We start from the raw sequence: 19,014 nt of genomic DNA on the forward strand, positions 1-19,014 counted from the left end.
TCAGTAACAACATATTAAAATTTGGGAAGCTTGGTTGAACAGTTCATGCGTTAATGCATGGACACGACTGGAAATGCCATTTTTCAATCTTTCAAGAACCATAACTCCTGAACGGTAAAAGTCAAAATCGTCATTATTGAACTTGACCTTCATTTTGTTGTCTGTAACAACATTTTAAAATTTGAAAAGCTTTGGTTGAATGGTTCATGAGTAAATGCACGGACAACATTTGGTTGCCGCCCGCCCGGCCCCCCGCCGTACATCCCCAAATCAATAAATAACCGACATTTTTGTCACAAAAATCCGGTTAAAAATGGAAATGATATACCTTGCTTTGTAAAAATAATATATCTTGCTTTGTAAGAATAATATAGTAAGAAGTTTTAAGAATGTGTATGAAGTTTAAAAATAGTTTATACTAGCAAAGGAATCTGTGTCATAAAAAAATACATCAAGCACTATGTGTAACTGCAGTGTGCTATAAAGGGAAAGTCCAGAGAAATAATGTGTTTTTTATAATCATACTTTTTAAATGAAAAATAAACAATCAACAACTGTCATTAACTTACTGTGTAATTTTAACTGAATATACACATAACTACACCTATGTCATAAAGATAAACCAGATATTTCTGTATTCATATTTTTAAGTTTTGAGATTCATTTTATTCAGGTAAATCAAAATTTTCAACCACTATAGTTTGAAATTTCTTGTTTTATTAATTAATATGCAAGTCATGTAATGTATTTTGAAAATAGATATATGCATAAAATATACAAATATACAAAAATAATTTTCCTTCTTATCCAAACAAAAAAAAATCATCAAATTATAGGAAAAAAAATCATTGACATAAATTTAAAGCATAAGCAAACACCATGCAGATTAACCAGAATGCAACATCATGCAAAACAATAACAACCAATCAAAACATGGAAAAATCTACAAAGAACCATGTGAAGAATTCAACTAAAGTAAAAGGTGCAAGATTGATTAAAGTAACTGTCCTGAGTATTATACACAATGTCTGCAGATATTATAAATGTCTATAGCAATCATGGGAAAGATAAAGGATTTTTGTAGATGTTTATGAGTATATAATATATAAGTTCAGCCAATACCTTACTATTTATGCAAAATAACTAATAATATTTGGATTATAATATCACGATAAGGATATTTCTCATTATTAGAGTATTAATAAATAAATTGTTGACAAAAAGATAGGATTTCGCCTGTATTTTTGATAGTATAATTCAAATATTGAAATCAAAACGTAGGGCCAAGAAATACTGTGGAAATGAAAAATGCCAATGCAAAGTTTAATGTTGGACCATTCCGACCTCATGTGGACCAATTTAAAAACTGGGACCAAATTCCAAAAACTTAATAAACAGTTAGATTCAGCATATTTAAGAACCCCAAGAATTCAAGAATAAAACCCCATTGAAATTGGTCAAGAAATGAGCAATTTATACAAAGTATTAGAAAAGTATTGTTTTTGGCCCCTTTTTCCTAAACAGTTAGGCCATAACTCCCAAAATCAATCGATCCCAAACTTCCTTCATTGGAATGGAACCTTGTGGTTCAATTTCAGAAAGATTCATACCCTTACACACAAGTTATTGTCTAGAAAAATACTTATTTTGACCCCTTTTGGGTCCCTTGTTTATAAATTGTTGGGACCATAACCCCCAAAATCAATCCCAACCTTCATTTTGTGGTTTTAAACCTTGTGTTTAAATTTCAAAGATTTTGATTTCAGATAATAAATTGCCTAGTATATAAAGTGAGTATACTGTTTTAAAAATATAGACAAATCTTCATGGTTTTCAGATATATTGGATACAGACATATTCTTTATTTACATTTGATAGATTTTTGGCGTTTTAAATGGTGAAATAAATGAATTCAATAACTGAATATGGAAACAGGTAATAAACCATGAAAACTTGTATCATAAACAGGACTATTTTGTGTATAGATGGAGAGGTTTCAAAAACTATGAATATATCATTATAAATAGGGATGTCTCTGATTATAAAATATGACAAATCAAACATTATATACAAACCTGTTGTCATTTCTGGACTCCATTCCTGCTCCCCTGTTGGACCCCACAGATACGATTTGTCTTTAGCTGACTTACTCCGCCCAGACACTGAACCTAAGTAAAAATAAATACAATTTTGAAATGAGCCTTATCTAATTGATCTACATCCTATTTGATTAAACTAGTTTATGCCTAAAGTAATTAATTAAAAAAGTCTCCCATTTAATAATACAAGTTTCTACATGTTGTTATCAGTAATACAAGGTTATTGGACTGGGTATTATCTGGAGTATAACTAAACATTCTAGTCTAGAAAGAATAATCAATTTTCAGTCTATATTGTGCAGTAACCATTATTTTGGTTTTTCCTGTTTCGATTACGGCTTTATGGTTTTTATGCTCTCAAATATCACTTCCAAAACTTTTGGTCTGAAGGTTATTCAAGAAGCATGTGTTGTACACTTTTTTTTACTATGAATGGGTTGGTACCATTGCTGATGGACCATCAATCTGTAGATAACCATCAACCTAAAAACCAGAACTTCAGTACAGACATGATTAAATAAAACATAATTGTCTTCACATTTCCTGTTCACAGACTAAAACATAATTGTCTTCACATTTCCTGTTCACAGACTAAAACATAATTGTCTTCACATTTCCTGTTCACAGACTAAAACATAATTGTCTTCACATTTCCTGTTCACAGACTAAAACATAATTTCTTCACATTTCCTGTTCACAGACTAAAACATAATTGTCTTCACATTTCCTGTTCACAGACTAAAACATAATTGTCTTCACATTTCCTGTTCACAGACTATGTAAAGTGAGTAGTTACATCAGCACATCATTTTTCTTACCATTAAATTCAAGCTCAGGCAACGTAATCTGATTAAGTTTTGTGAATAGCGCAATAAAGTTTATCTGTGGATGTGAATTCATTTATTTTCTGGGAACTATTAAAACTTTGTAGTTGGTTGAAGATTTGAATTCACTTGTGCCCAAGAAACCCACAAATACAAAATATCAAACAAAAATAATGAATCCACAGAACTTATTTTTATTTCCTACCTAAGTCGTTCATGAACACTGATGATCCTGTTGATGATGGCCAATGTGGATCAGTGTTTCCTTGGTAACTAGAATGAAGGGGAGATAACCCTAAACTACTACCTCCAGAGTCTCGTCCTTCATTTCTGTTAAAAAAAACCAACAACAATAAAATAATTTAACAACTTTTAAAAAGAATATTATGGAAAAGGAATTTTAACATTGTAAATGCTGGTTCATATTTGGGAAGATTGCCTATACTCGAATATTTCTATTAATGGCTAAAAGAATTTTTTAGAACAGGCTGAAATTAAATGGATGTGCCCAGTTACCATGTTCTCTTAAACCCAACAAATCTACCTTACTTGATTTCTTTTCTGGCATTACCTATCAAACTATAGCCTCTTAAGAGCCTGTGTCACTCACCTTGGTCTATATGTGCATATTAAACAAAGGAAACAGATGGATGCATGACAAAAATGTGTTTTGGTGATGGTGATGTGTTTGTAGATCATACTTTATTGATCATTCTTGCTACTTACAATTTTCTCTATCTGTAATGAACTTGGCCCTTTAGTTACAGAGGAAAACATTTTGTAAAAACTTACCAAAATTTACCAAATTAATGAAAATTGTTAAAAATTGACTATAAAGGGCAATAACTCCTTAAGGGGTAAACTGGCAATTTTGGTCATGTTGACTTATTTGTAGATCTTACTTTGCTGAACATTATTGCTGTTCAGTTTGTTTCTATCTATAATAATATTCAAGATAATAACCAAAATCTGCAAAATTTCCTTAAAATTTCTAAATCCGGGGGCAGCAACCCAACAACAGGTTGTCCAATTTGTCTGAAATTTCAGGGCAGATAGATGTTGACCTGATAAACAATTTAAATCCTCTTCAGATTTGCTCCAAATGCTTCAGTTTCAGAGATATAAGCCAAAATCTACATTTTACCACTATGTTCTATTTTTAGCCATGGCGGCCATCTTGGTTGGTTGGCCAGGTCACGCAACACATCTTTTGAACTAGATACCCCAATGATGTTTGTGGCCAAGTTTGGTTAAATTTGGCACAGTAGTTTCAGAGGAAAAGATTTTTGTAAAAGTTAACGACGACGGACGCCAAGTGATGAGAAAAGCTCACTTGGCCTTTTAGGCCAGGTGAGCTAAAAATGACTTTAAAGGGCAATAACTCTTTAAGGGGTCAACTGACCATTTTGATCATGTTGACTTATTTGTATGATGATGATGATGATTGTGCCAAATTTAGTTAAATTTGGCTCAGTAGTTTCAGAGAAGATTTTTGTAAAAGTTAACAAGGATGGACAACGCCGGACGCCAAGTGATGAGAAAAGCTCACTTGGCCCTTTGGGCCAGGTGAGCTAAAAATACAGCAATAACACTCACTTTTTTATGATTAAACCTGCAACTTGAAAAAAAATAATCTTGTGGTCATGAAAAAAGTTCTGAAAGACTTACCCAGGAACATCCACAAAATCATTACTGCTTTGTCTTGAAAACAGCTTAGTTTTTCTTGCTTCTAATGCTAAGTGTGCACCCTATGAATAAAACAGTACATAAATACATTTCACATCATATATAAACTTGTTGGTGACCTTCTGCTGTTGTCTGCTCTATGGTCGGGTTGTTGTGTCTTTGACACATTCCCCATTTCCATTCTCAATTTTATTGTAAACATATTTTTAAAAGTATTGACCTAAAGGTAGATTGATTGGTGTTTAACACCACATACAGTACTATTGTGCATTTTAGTGGTGGTCAGTATGTATTTGTGGAGAAAATAGGAGTGTCCAAATAGAACCTAGACCTTTGGTAGGAAATCTGACAATCCTAATCAATAAAGAAAATCGACTACTCTGACCACTCTGCTAGTGAGTCCTCCTATCTTAGGTAGAGAATTATTGAAGAACCAAAACTGAAACATCAGAGTCAGATTTTGTTATTCTAATTCACCTGAAAAACTGATAGACTGTTCTAACGTCATTGCAATATTTCAGGTGGTGAACTAATCCGTACACTTCCATTGATATTATATTTTTTTTCATAAAACAAAATTTTCTATATTTTATATAGCTTATTATGTTAACATTTCTGTATATTTTTTCTTGGTAAAACTTCAGGTGCTAACAAAAGAATTATATAAATTTTAACTGTTTGTGCTGTAAAAAAAGATAAGTTCCTTAAAATACATTTGTGATTATAATAGCAGTCTGTGTTATAAGAATAATGTAGAAAATCGTGTAACTTTCTATTACTCTTATCAAGTTTAAACATAGTATGGTATTCAGTGTTATTTCTAGAAAATTTGCTGATGGTGATAAATCATTAAATACAGCTGATCTGAAATAATCTGCATGGCATGAGTTTATATTTTGTAGTACTGAGTAATTGCAAGATTAAAAAAGAAACCTTACTTGAAAAACTCCTACATGCTATAGTCTCCATCATGTAAAATTGACAACCAGACTTGATCAAATATTTGAATTTACTTGAAAAACACTAAATGGTAGTAAATAATTATCTTTTACCTGTAAAACTTCTCGTGTTGGCAGACTATGCTCTTCTTCTATTGCATCCGTCGTACTTGTATGTATGTGATGGGTCTGTACAGCTGCTCCACGTAAATCTGTAAATATAATGTAGATAATGAAACAAAGGCTGGATTCAAGTCTGCCCTTTAAAGATAGAAAACGTGTGTTTTCTTATTTCAGCCTGGTACCAATCACTAAATTTTAACACTGTTCCTATGTCTCATTCCCTTTCCCTGTTTATCAAGTGGATGCAAGATTTATAAACCTCAAGGCACAAATACAGGTAAAGGCATATACTTTCAGCGTGATGGTAATTTTTTTTTGACAATTTCATGCTAAAAAATCATGAAAATTGTGACCAAAATGCCCGTCCTTTTTCAAAATCTTAGATCAGCATAAAATTTAAACCATTCCTGATAGTGAAAAGGTTTACAAACCCCTTGGAAAAGCATGTACCCATCTTCTTCTGTAGGATGTCATTTTGAACTGCATCCTAGAGGGAGCAAAAGGGTTGATGAGGGCACGACGTGACTTGACATGATGTTGTGCCCTGGAATGACTGACAGGTGATCCAGCACTCCCAACTCGAGGCTTCAATTTGATTGTCTCTTCACTGTCTGTAGATTCAAATGACAACTTTTTGTCTGAAAAATAAAAATATATAATGAAAATTTCAATTTTAACAGGGTTAACACCATATAAATAAATATAACATGGGTCTCAAATTTAGCCGAAAAATGTTAGATATGCAAATTTACATTAGTAAATTTTTGTTTTCCCCAAGAAGGATACATAACCCTTTAAACATATGAGAAATAAAATTTAGTTTAACAGCTGTTTGATATTACTGCACAGTATGATTAATACTAAGCCTGTCTATAGTCTTTTGATAAATGACAAAGTCTACTCAAAAGATCAGAGGGACATAGTTTGAAAACTACTTGCTGAGAGCTGCTGGTTCTCACTAGGAAACCTGGTTTTTGATAAACTGAATTGAAACAAATGAAACTTTAACAAAAGATATCTTAAAGTACTAATCATCTGGAAAGACAAAACAGTAAGATATTGAATGTAAAGACAGATAATTTTTGATGATCAATTCTTATACCAGTTCAAGCATTAAGTTAATGAATATAAAATAGAGAATGGAAATGGAGAATGTGTCAAAGCGACAACAACCCGACCATAGCGCACACAGAAGTCAAAGGCCACCAATGGGTTTACAATGTAGAGTGAAACTCCCGCACTCGGAGGCGTCCTTTACCTGGTCCATAAACAAATATGTATACTAGTTCAGTGATAATGGACGTCATACTAAACTCCGAATTATACACAAGAAACTAAAAGTAACCACATGCTCAGCAGGGCGCAGCTTAATATGACTGCAGAGGTCGAACCCTGAACAGTTGGGGCAAGTATGGACACAACATTTAAGCTTGATACAGCGCTGAATTTGGATTGTGATTAAATAGTTGACACAACATAGGTTTCTGACACAGAATGAATGTGGTCAAAGAACTTAAAATTAAAAACTTAAAAATTTTAAATTGAACATTTACCTATTATGGTCCAAAATTCAAAATCTAAATACATGGTTAGATTCAGCATATCGTAGAACCCCAAGAATTCAATTTTTGATGAAATCAAATAATGTTCAATTTTAGAACCTTTAGACTTCAATGTGGACCAATTTGATAACCAGGCCCAAATATTAAAAAATCTAATCTATTAAATACATGGTTAGATTCAACATATTGAAGAACCCCATATTTTTCAATTTTTGTTGAAATCAAACAAAGTTTAATTTTCAACCCTTTGGACCTTAATGTAGACAAATTTTAAAACGGGACAATACTGTGCGAGTGAATATTTCTTGCTATTGGGTAAAACTGTGCAATTGAAAATTTCTAGCCATTGCGCAATATTGTGTAATTAGATATTTCTTGCTATTGCGCAATACTGTGCAATTGAAGATTTTTTGCTATTGCACAATACTGTGCAATTGAAGATTTCTTGCTATTGCGCAATACTGTGCAATTGAAAATTTCTTGCTATTGCACAATTCTGTGCAATTGAAGATTTCTTGCTATTGTGGAATACTGTGCAATTGAAAATTTCTTGCTATTGCACAATAATTATTATAATAATTTTGGACCCTGATTTGGACGAACTTGAAAACTGGGCCCATAATCAAAAATCTAAGTTCATGTTTAGATTCAGCATATCAAAGAACCCAAAGAAAATAAATTTTGTTAAAATCAAGCTAAGTTTAATTTGGAACCCTTTGGAACTTAATGTAGACCAATTTAAAAACAGGACCAAAAATTAAGAATCTGAATACACGGTTAGATTTGGCATATCAAAGAACCCCAATAATTCATTTTTTGATAAAATAAACAAAGTTTAATTTTGGCCCCTAATTCATTGGGACCTAAAGTCCCAAAATCAATCCAAACTTTCCTTTTGTGGTCATAAACCTTGTGTTAAAATTTCATACATGTGGAGCAGGATCTGCTTACCCTTCCGGAGCACCTGAGATCACCCCTAGTTTTTGGTGGGGTTCGTGTTGTTTATTCTTTAGTTTTCTATGTTGTGTCATGTGTACTATTGTTTTTCTGTTTGTCTTTTTCATTTTTAGCCATGGCGTTGTCAGTTTGTTCTAGATTTATGAGTTTCACTGTCCCTTTGGTATCTTTCGTCCCCCTTTTTTATACTATAGTTATTGTGAAAAAACCAAGGAAAATGCTTATTTGGGACATGTTTTTGGCCCCTCCTAAACTGTTGGGACTAAAACTCCCAAAATCATTCCCAACCTTCCTTCTGTGGTCATAGACCTTATGTTTAAATTTCATAGATTTCTGTATACTTATACTTAAGTTATTGAGCGAAAATCAAGAAAAATGCTTATTTGGACCCATTTTGGCCCCTAATTCCTAAACTGTTGGGACTAAAACACCCAAAATCAATCCCAACCTTCCTTTTATATTCATAAATTTTGTGTTTAAATTTCATAGATTTCTATTATTTTTTACTAAAGTTAGAGTGCGAAAACCAAATGTCTTCGGATGACGACGACACCAACGTGATACCAATATACGACCAAAAAATTTTCAATGTGGTCGTAAAAAAATCATACAAGACTAACAAAGGCCAGAGGCTCCTGACTTGGGACAGGCGCAAAATTGCAGCAGTGTTAAACATGTTTTTTTAAATCTCAACCCTCCACCTATATATAAAGACCTGTTACCAATCAAAACTTATCACTTAATTATTCTGTATAATTCTGTATATACAAACCAATAACAGGATAACATCCTACAGAATATGCCACTTCTTCTCCACTTGGTGACCTTGGGATATTTATAGCTGGTGACCTTGTTCCTTGACTACGACCTTCAGATTTCTCCAGTGCTAGTCCGGCAAAGTCATCAGATATATGTCTATCTCTTGGCTGACGAAGACGCTTAGCTTCAGCAAAAGTAGATATAGTATTTTTGTTGCCTTGAAATCTAATAATTCTTTTCCTTTCACCCAGCCTACAATACCAAAGAAAATTGTTAAAACATGATAATTTCTATATTCATGAATAATAATCAAACTATAAAAATTCATATTCAAACTCATATAAACAAATATGTGATAAAGTAAAAATCTAATTTAAGCAAATGTTAATCATTTTTAAAACAACTTTGAACATATAGTTTTCTTATGTCCACAATAAAGACAACAACACTCAAGTTTTTACCGCATAGTATGTTTATTTGGTGGACATGTTTCATCTATAGGCTGGCGTCATCAGGACAATGTTACATATAAAATTTACAGTGAGATGCATTTTTTTGGATTACCATTTTACTCACCCAAAGCTTGGGACTGGTACTTTAAATATCTGAGCATCATATTCATCATAGTCAACAAATGGGAAATTATCCTCATCATTATGTACAGACTGTGGTGAGTGGATTAATTCTGAAAGAGAGGGGAAATAATCCTCATCATTATGTACAGACTGTGGTGAGTGGATTAATTCTGAAAGAGAGGGGAAATAATCCTCATCATTATGTACTGACTGTGGTGAGTGGATTAATTCTGAAAGAGAGGGGAAATTATCCTCATCATTATGTACGGACTGTGGTGAGTGGATTAATTCTGAAAGAGAGGGGAAATTATCCTCATCATTATGTACGGACTGTGGTGAGTGGATTAATTCTAAAAGATAGAACTCATATATATATATTGTTGGTTGGTTTTTATTTGGAGGAGCAAATAGTGTTACATCAACACTCATTGGAATGGACATAAATAATTTACAAAGAATTATTTTGATTTTGTTTAAATCATTTGAAACTGTAATCAAAACTACTTTCTGTTTTGACACTCATGATTCCATAATATGTTACATGATATCAAACCCTTATCATGCTTGACTATGAAATAAAGTAAAATTGTTGAGAAGCCCTGCTTCTTAAGTATTATTTTATATTAACCATAATATCATGGTGTAACATTTAGCTACACCCATCAGGCTAATGCCCTTGTCTTATAAATGCAGACAGTATAATTTCAAAAAGAAGAAACTAGAAAGGGAAAATATACATTTTTAATTAATAATGATACAATCATTAATAGACTATTCTAGACGAAAACTCACTGACTTACAATGATATATCTGTAGACATAAAAATAAACATTATCTTGTTCAATTAAAACAAAAATGACTTTTAATATAACAATAAGGTTATGTCAGACTAGATCATATGAAATATTATCTCAGTGACAGGGACTCTAAAAGATCTGTAGTTTCTAAAGGGGAGCTATGTTTGATTTATTTGTTCTCCCCCTGAGGGGAGTGGGCCGATCCTGGAGGTACTGCAATACCAGGCCAACCCGTGACGAGAGCGGAGCAAGCCCCTGACATCTCATCGAGTACCAAAAATCAGTTTAATATCGAAGTACCCACATGGGGTACGTATCAGATATTAAGCTGATAAGAACAGATACTACACTTTGATCTTAGCCAAAAGGCCGAGAAGCGATACCAGCAATTGAAAAATCTTAGGTAGTCTAATATCAAAACAATTTCATTGGTGAAGGTATGGATCAAGAAAAAATTGGGAAAATTCACTTGCAAATAACTCAATCGTGAGCTTTTCTTCATTTTTTATTTCAATAAGTTTCAACAATATAAATAATTCTTATTTTTTTGGTATAAATATTATTTACTTAGAATAATTGATTTTAACATAAACAATTAATTACTTTATCAAGTAGGCTATTTTTCTATCTAGATTATCGTTCCTGCCAGTTATTTAAACCTATTATCTACGTTTACACTATACAGGCTATTTATAGATAACATTATCATTGTCCACTTAACATGTTAGTCATGTGTGCCCACAGCAAATATCTACACTCAGGATTTATCATTCAATTTTATATTTTATCACAAAAAAGTAAATGAATGAACAACTTGTCAGTAAATTAATTATTAAATATCAAGTGATTAAAAAATAAAAGGGAAAAAACTTTAGAGAGCTATTTTAATATGTCTAGAAATTTTATACTGGCAAAATTAAAAGACAAATCATAATATTTAAAAACATTTTGTAAATACTCAAGTTTAAACCAGAAGTATCAATAAAATAAGATTAACTATCATAATATCTAGAGTGTTTACCTTTAACTTAAATCATAGATGTAATACCCATATGGGTATTACATCTATGCTTAAATTAATTCTAAAATCTGCAGGTTAATACAATCAAAGCCTTAAAGGCTGTAAAAGCAATTGCTGCCATGTTAATGTTTGGAAACTTTTATTTTTCATCCACATATATACAAGAATTAAACCTGACATGAGTGTTGTCTAGTTAAAAGTAAGAAGGTTTTAACTTTATATAAATAAAAGACTTTAGCAGAAAGTCATTTTTAATATGTTTTATATTTCACAAGGAGACAACACGTTTACCAGGCTAAAGTTGGGGTCAAATATACATGTGCTGAAACATATAACTCAAAAAGAAATCATCATGGATAATCCCCTGGTAGTGTTTGTAACTTCCTTGGCAATAATTTCCTTTATTGATTTAATTTTAACAATTTTCATTATTAATTTATATTTAACCATTAACACAAATGATTAAGTTAAAACATTTCAACTTTCCAGACGCAAATGTTAAAAAACGGGAAAGAAATAAAATATCTTACAAGACATAAACATGTAAAGAATAAATGTATATTTCAGCTTAATAAAAATATTTTCATAATGTTACTTTGTCATCATTTTTAAAACTAAGTTCCAAACATTATTGCTCAGTTGATATGTGTCCTTCTGATGCGGTACGGGCACAGGCACTTGTTTCTATCCATAGGAAGGTCGATTATCCATTTAAATAGTTTTATATGGATAGTCGACCTTCCTATGGATAGAAACAAGTGCATGTGGGTACGAGATAACTACAATTCTCATGCAATCCCGAAAAGGGGGGTCATCACAGACAAACATGACATTAAATCGTTAATACTGAACTAGTATATATATTGTATAGGGGCCAGCTGAAGGACGCCTCCGGGTGCGGGAATTTTTCGCTGCATTGAAGACATGTTGGTGACCTTAATTCTGCTGTTGTATGTTTTTCTATGGTCGGGTTGTTGTCTCTTTGACAAATTCCCCATTTCCATTCTCAATTTTATTATACGAACAAGAACAAACAGCTCTACGTTGCTTTGTTATTTATCAATTTTCAGGAAACATTGCGAAAAATGATCTTCAATATTTCGAAAACATGTGAAATAAAATTGCTAACACGGTGGACCGTCGAGTGTCAACAAACGTAGTAGACTTGTTCACTGAAAAGACGAGGATAATGGTTTCATCTGACATTTGTTATGCAAACCCAGTTTTGATCATGATATTTAAAAAGACGTACTTTTTTCAATCTATGTATTAATAAACTAGAAAATTCCAAATTGTAAATATCTCTTCATCTGGACCGACTTGGCATCTACTACGTTTGGACGGGTCCATTTCATTAGTAAGGTGATCGATAAATATTACGGAGTTTTGACAGAAAAGGAAAACGAACTTATTGTTATGTGTTTTCAACAAGGGTTTCGTTCCGCTAAATTATTTGCCCAAATAAAGTTTGTCTATTTTTAGATTACAGGTAATAATTTGACACTACGCATTAACCTGTGTAGTGATTTTGATTTTACGATAAATGTATGAATGAACGATAATTTTATGAATGAACAAGAGCACCTGACCTCTTAAAGAAACACAAATTAAACATAAAAAAACCGTATTTATTAGGAGATAATCCAGTTAAATTTTCAATACTAAGTCAACAACTGAAATGAATCCATATTTTGTTGAAACATCGTACGAACGGCGGAAAACGGAATCGCATTTATAAAAATGTACTTTTTTTCACTCGGACTTCTATGTTATTTGATAGTCAAACGGTTGACCCTTTAAATACAAAAATACATCTACAAGAACATATTCTGAAACTTCTTAAATCCACTAACTTTTTTTTAAAGTTTCAAGCTATGTATTGCATTAGAAAACATACATAGGTGTTAAAGAATGACTGACCAGGAGCCTGTTTAACAAAATACTATGGCTTGATCTGGGCGGAGTCTCTGATCTGGGTCACAAAGATGGCCATACGCGACGGCATAAAAGCAATTGCTTTAAAAATTAAGTGATGTTTTGTTTTTCTTAAATTGAGAAAATCTCTGGGAAATCTGTGCTAGACTTTCTTTGTAATATGTCTAAAGTGGGTGAAAGTCTACAAATGCAGAAAGTGAAATTATAAAACATATATTACTGAGAAAGGAACAAAAGAGTATCTGAATATGACATGCATATATTTCTACTGATAAACATACAATATGAAAAGACTATTATTAACAGAGAAATGACTTAAGATTCCGTAGTTATACAAAAAAAACAAAATTTTCTTGTACAATAAATATACTCATTCTATAAAAAATAAAGACATATGACTGGCTATCAGGGTATGAAAAATTCACTTTAGTAAAATGCAATGAATCTTAAAACATTTCGAGTTTTTTAAGGGGACCTTTATTTGATTTATTTGTTCTCCCCCTGAGGGGAGTGGGCCGATCCTGGAGGTACTGCAATACCAGGCCAACCCGTGACGAGAGCGGAGCAAGCCCCTGACATCTCATCGAGTACCAAAAATCAGTTTAATATCGAAGTACCCACATGGGGTACGTATCAGATATTAAGCTGATAAGAACAGATACTACACTTTGATCTTAGCCAAAAGGCCGAGAAGCGATACCAGCAATTGAAAAATCTTAGGTAGTCTAATATCAAAACAATTTCATTGGTGAAGGTATGGATCAAGAAAAAATTGGGAAAATTCATCTGCAAATCAATTAATAATGAGCTTTTCATCATATTTTATTTCAATAAATTTCAACAATATAAATATTTCTTATTTTTTTGGTATAACAATTATTTAATTTGAAATATTGATTTTGACATAAACAATTAAATAATTGTACTGAGTAGACAACTTTTCTCCCTAGATTATCGTTCTTGCCAGTATTTTAAACCTATTATCTACGTTTACACTATACAGGCTATTTATAGATAACTTGTCCACTTTACATGTTAGTCATATGCCTACAGCAAATATCTTTTATTTACATTAATAGCTCCAGAATAATCATTCAATTTCCCATTTAATCAAAAATAGATAATCAATGAAAAAAATTAAATCAATGATAAAAAAAATTGATAAAAGTGATTTAAGATAAAAAGGAAAAAAACATAAGAGAATTACTTTTAACATTTTTGTAACCTTATACTTGTCAAGTCTACAGACAAACTAATTTTTTGCTAATATTTTTTAAAATGCTTCTGATTTAAACCTAGAGTATCAACATTTTTGGATATTATCATAAGTTTTCTCACTACGATATAGCCTTGTTGTGCTAATGCGACGTAAAGCAACCAACAATCAATCAATCAATAGAGACTTATGTTTAAACTTGAAACATAGCTAGCTGGAAAGTGATGTCTAAATTTTTAATTGTGAAAATCTGCACTTGACTGGCTTTGAAATATCCTAAGAAAAAGGGGGGTATAAGATATTGAGATAGAGAGGAGACCTCTGTCAATATCATTACATAGTTATTTTTCACATTTTCATATTTTCTATAAAAATAATTTGTATATCCTTCAAACAAATACCAGCTGTCATCAAATTAATAAATGAAATAATATTCAAAATTTACATGTGATATTGTTTGCTAAATAGATGGGTTTGGTATTTTTTGGGGGGTGGGTGGGTGGGGGAAGGGGGGTGGGAAGCACCTTTTTTTTCTAATATATTTACCAGAGTTTCTTTCTTTGCTTTTTGGTTTTGGCTTGAACTACAATAAGAAATAAAACATGGCTCAAGCTCAAATATCTTGTCTGCATTGTCATATCAAATTATTGTCAATATGTTCCATGAACATCAACTGCTCATGGTTGACATTTTATCAAATAACATTCAATAGTCAGAGAGCAAAAAATGGAAATGAAACAAATCTCTTTTTTCTTTAAATGCATAATTTAATATACTCTACAACCAACCGTAACACTTTTTTCATTCGACAGAAATAATTTAATGCACTGCTGAATACTTGAAAGGGTGTAAGGAATTCAGTATTGGTTTAGTATTTTCTCCTTAAATAAAAATTCTTGAATTGATTTGAGTTCTATTTCACACTTATAAACAAAAGGACAGGTTCAATGGTCAAAAGTAAATTTTTGCTTAGATTCTTAAAAATTGGCATGATAAATAGGTTTTCTAATGTGTTTCTTCAGAAGATATATTATAAAAAAGTTGTGGTATGAGTCAACTCTACACAAGAGACCAAATGACACAGAGCAGGAATGACGTACCAACGTCTTCAAGGGATACCTCATAAACTTTCATTCCACAAACAAACTTTTTTAATTTGTCTTGAAAATTACAAATTCTATCTATGGATTATTTTCTTTAGTATAACAGTTTTATTATCAAAACATTAAGCCATGAAGGAATCCCATAAAACCCTTTTAAAAAGAAAATTGGCACTTTATCATTATAAATTATGTTGATATTATTTTGGTAGTATGTAGTAACATATTTCATTATAACAAGAAAGAAAGAATTTAATTTTTTCATTCCCTGAGCTGCAATGCATTGTTTATATCAGTTTCCAGAGGTTGTGACAGCTTCTGTTAGGAGGAATAAGTATATGTTGAAACACATATAAGCAGTTTCAATGTACAGAATAGAAAATGAAGGGCAAAAAGTAGAATAAAAAAGAGAAATAAGATATAAAATAACTGACTACTGTTATAAAGTACCCCCATCCAGACCCTCTTTTATGAAAAAGAACAAAAACAGGCTTGGTCAAATATTGAGCTGGAAGTAGATATAGAAGTAATCAATATTGGATAACCCAACTCTTCCGGACCAGGCATACTATTATAGAGTATACGAATGTATTTAAACCTACAAAACGGGACCAATACATTTCAGTCATAGTGTAAATTTGCATATCAGTTTTAATTCTTTCATATTTTGATATTTTACTGTAGATACAGTTCTTATATTTTGGTTAATGAAATAAAACAGATTTATTATGTTTATTTTATATAAGAATATTTGATAATTTTTCTGTATTTAATAATTCCTTTTAATTGACATATTACTTAAGAAGGGACAGAACTGTGTATATCTATTTTTTTTCCTTTGTTCTATTTTTAGCTTTTGGAAATTCCTTTTAACATTTACTTTCTGTTTAATAGTAATTTCTATTAGACACAATACTTCAAGCCTTTTAAACTATTTTACCTGTGTTCAAAATATAGAAAGTTAAATCAACCACACAAAAGTCGTAGTGCACAGCTATGGATTTTTCAAAGTGTGAAAAACTGTTGACATTATTTAGAATAGATAATTTTAATCAAGGAGAGCAGCTTTAGTGTAATAAATGACACCTTATCATACAACCTTAAGGGTGATTAGTTATCTTTACCAAAGCCTACAATGATTATAAGAAAAACTACTTTATATTTATATGAATATGTTGCTGTAATTGAGAGAACAATTTATTTAGGAGATCATAATTGGTACTTAAATTACATCGTTCACAGGCATCCAATGTTCTATCAACATTCAAATACTTATAAAATTTGCTTCTGCATTTTGATCATGCTATTCGAATACATATTGTGTACTCTTTATTATGTTGAGAACAAATACTGTGATATATTTTCCATAATTTTCTTCAATTTAGAATTTCTATTGCATGACAGATGAACATAGTATTAAAGTCTAAGTATAAGAGGTGTTCAGATGTGTTTTCATGAGCTCCATCTCGTTAACAAAATGGAGCTGAATTTCTTGTTGCTTATGTCAATCAAAATCCTGTTAACATTATCTATTGGAATTATAATAGATACTAGCTTTGGATCATAAACAAGCTTCTGTCCAAGTTTAGTACAAATCCAGGATTGTTTAAGAATATGTTATCAAAATTTCAAAAACATTAACCACAGAGTGAATATTTGTGGACGCCGCTGCTGCCAACAACGGATTGTAGGATTGCTATTTCTCGCTTATGGTTTCTGCCATAAAAATATTTCTGCATTGATATAATCTTTAGGTCTACCTGTAATTTCAAACAGTCGTGTTTTTCCCAAGTGATTGATTTTGTGCCATTTAAGCTTTGCACGTATAATGAATTTTTTTACCATCTTTACTTTATTTTAAAACTAAATTTTTTTTTTTTTCACTGACATTCAGAGACACACCATTGGTAAGAAAAATTTGTAAGAGTTCCATGGAAACCAAGTGTCTCACCTACTTTTGCTGTTAATCTCAGGCTCAACAAAATTGAGGAAAAAAATCAATAAAAATATTCCTTTCGATACTATTTTTTGATTACAAGAAGCTTCTGTCCAAGTTTGGTAAAAATCCAGGATAGTTTATGAATCTTATAAATGTTTTAAATCTAGATCTTTAACTGCAGACTGTATGTAATGTTAACTGGAAGAAAAACTCAGGATAGTTTATGAATCTTATAAATGTTTTAAATCTAGATCTTTAACTGCAGACTGTATGTAATGTTAACTGGAAGAAAAACTAAGTCCTTTCTAAGTACAATATGGATAAATGAGTACAGTTTTAACAAAATTTCCTTTTAGATACTAGCTTTTTATAAAAAAAAAATTCTGTCAAAGTTTGGTACAAATCCAGGATCGTTTAAGAAATTTATTAACATTTTAAAATCTTTAACCCCAGATTTATAGTGAACATACATGTTATTAAACTGGCAGAAAAACTAAGTCCATTTTTAAAAGTAAAATATTGAAAAACAGGAATTTTTTTTTACAAAATATACTTCTGGATACTATCTTATGAGCATAAAAATTTTCTGTACAAGTTTGGTAGAAATCCAGGAAAGTTCACGAAAGCTATTAAATTTTTTAAAAACTTTAACCACAGAGTAAATGTAATGTTTGCTGGCAGAAAAACTAAGTCCATTTATAAGTAAAATACAGAAAACAGAATTTGTTTTAACAAAATTTACTTCTGGATACTATCTTATGATCAATCAAAGCCTTAAAGGCTGTAAAAGCAATTGCTGTCATGTTAATGTTTGGGGACTTTTATTTTTCATCCACATATATATAATAATTAAACCTGACATGAGTGTTGTCTAGTTAGAAGTAAGAAGGTTTTAACTTTATATAAATAAAAGACTTTAGCAGAAAGTCATTTTTAATATGTTTTATATTTCACAAGGAGACAACACGTTTACCAGGCTAAAGTTGGGGTCAAATATACATGTGCTGAAACATATAACTCAAAAAGAAATCTTCATGGATTATCCCCTGGTAGTGTTTGTAACTGGGCAATAATTTCCTTTATTGATTTAATTTTAACAATTTTCATTATTAATTTATATTTAACCATTAACACAAATGATTAAGTTAAAACATTTCAACTTTCCAGACGCAAATGTTAAAAAACGGGAAAGAAATAAAATATCTTACAAGACATAAACATGTAAAGAATAAATATATATTTCAGCTTAATAAAAATATTTTCATAATGGTACTTTGTCATCATTTTTAAAACTAAGTTCCAAACATTATTTCTCAGTTGATATATGTCCTTCTGATGCGGTACGAGCACAGGCACTTGTTTCTATCCAAAATAGTTTTATATGGATAGCCGACCTTCCTATGGATAGAAACAAGTGCATGTGGGTACGAGATAACTATAATTCTCATGCAATCCCGAAAAGGGGGGGGGGGGGTCATCACAG

The 19,014-nt window shown here is 31.3% G+C and overlaps 1 protein-coding gene and 2 non-coding genes across 14 annotated transcripts in view; all 3 read right to left on the reverse strand.

Moving 5' to 3' along the window:
* The window catches only part of LOC139528661 (GATOR complex protein Iml1-like), a 103,508-nt gene that overhangs the window by 43,642 nt on the left and 40,852 nt on the right, over window positions 1-19,014 (reverse strand). For 6 of the 12 annotated variants that reach the window (XM_071324768.1, XM_071324767.1, XM_071324766.1 and 3 more), the window contains exons 15-22: window positions 15,039-15,075; window positions 9,525-9,633; window positions 8,962-9,200; window positions 6,102-6,308; window positions 5,662-5,759; window positions 4,592-4,671; window positions 3,129-3,253; window positions 2,076-2,168 (exon numbers count right to left, since the gene is read on the reverse strand). In XM_071324768.1, coding sequence (XP_071180869.1) covers window positions 2,076-2,168; window positions 3,129-3,253; window positions 4,592-4,671; window positions 5,662-5,759; window positions 6,102-6,308; window positions 8,962-9,200; window positions 9,525-9,633; window positions 15,039-15,075 — 988 coding nt within the window. Of the gene's footprint in view, window positions 1-2,075; window positions 2,169-3,128; window positions 3,254-4,591; window positions 4,672-5,661; window positions 5,760-6,101; window positions 6,309-8,961; window positions 9,201-9,524; window positions 9,694-15,038; window positions 15,076-19,014 lie in introns of all 12 variants that reach the window. The other 6 variants (XM_071324762.1, XM_071324760.1, XM_071324761.1 and 3 more) reach the window with 1 other exon arrangement.
* On the reverse strand, window positions 10,509-10,701 carry LOC139529169 (U2 spliceosomal RNA). Its single transcript, XR_011665792.1, has one exon. It is a non-coding gene; the product is annotated as a U2 spliceosomal RNA (small nuclear RNA).
* LOC139529170 (U2 spliceosomal RNA) lies at window positions 13,782-13,974 on the reverse strand. Its single transcript, XR_011665793.1, has one exon. It is a non-coding gene; the product is annotated as a U2 spliceosomal RNA (small nuclear RNA).

This window comes from Mytilus edulis, chromosome 6 (genome assembly GCF_963676685.1).
Source record: "Mytilus edulis chromosome 6, xbMytEdul2.2, whole genome shotgun sequence".
Taxonomy (NCBI): domain Eukaryota; kingdom Metazoa; phylum Mollusca; class Bivalvia; order Mytilida; family Mytilidae; genus Mytilus; species Mytilus edulis.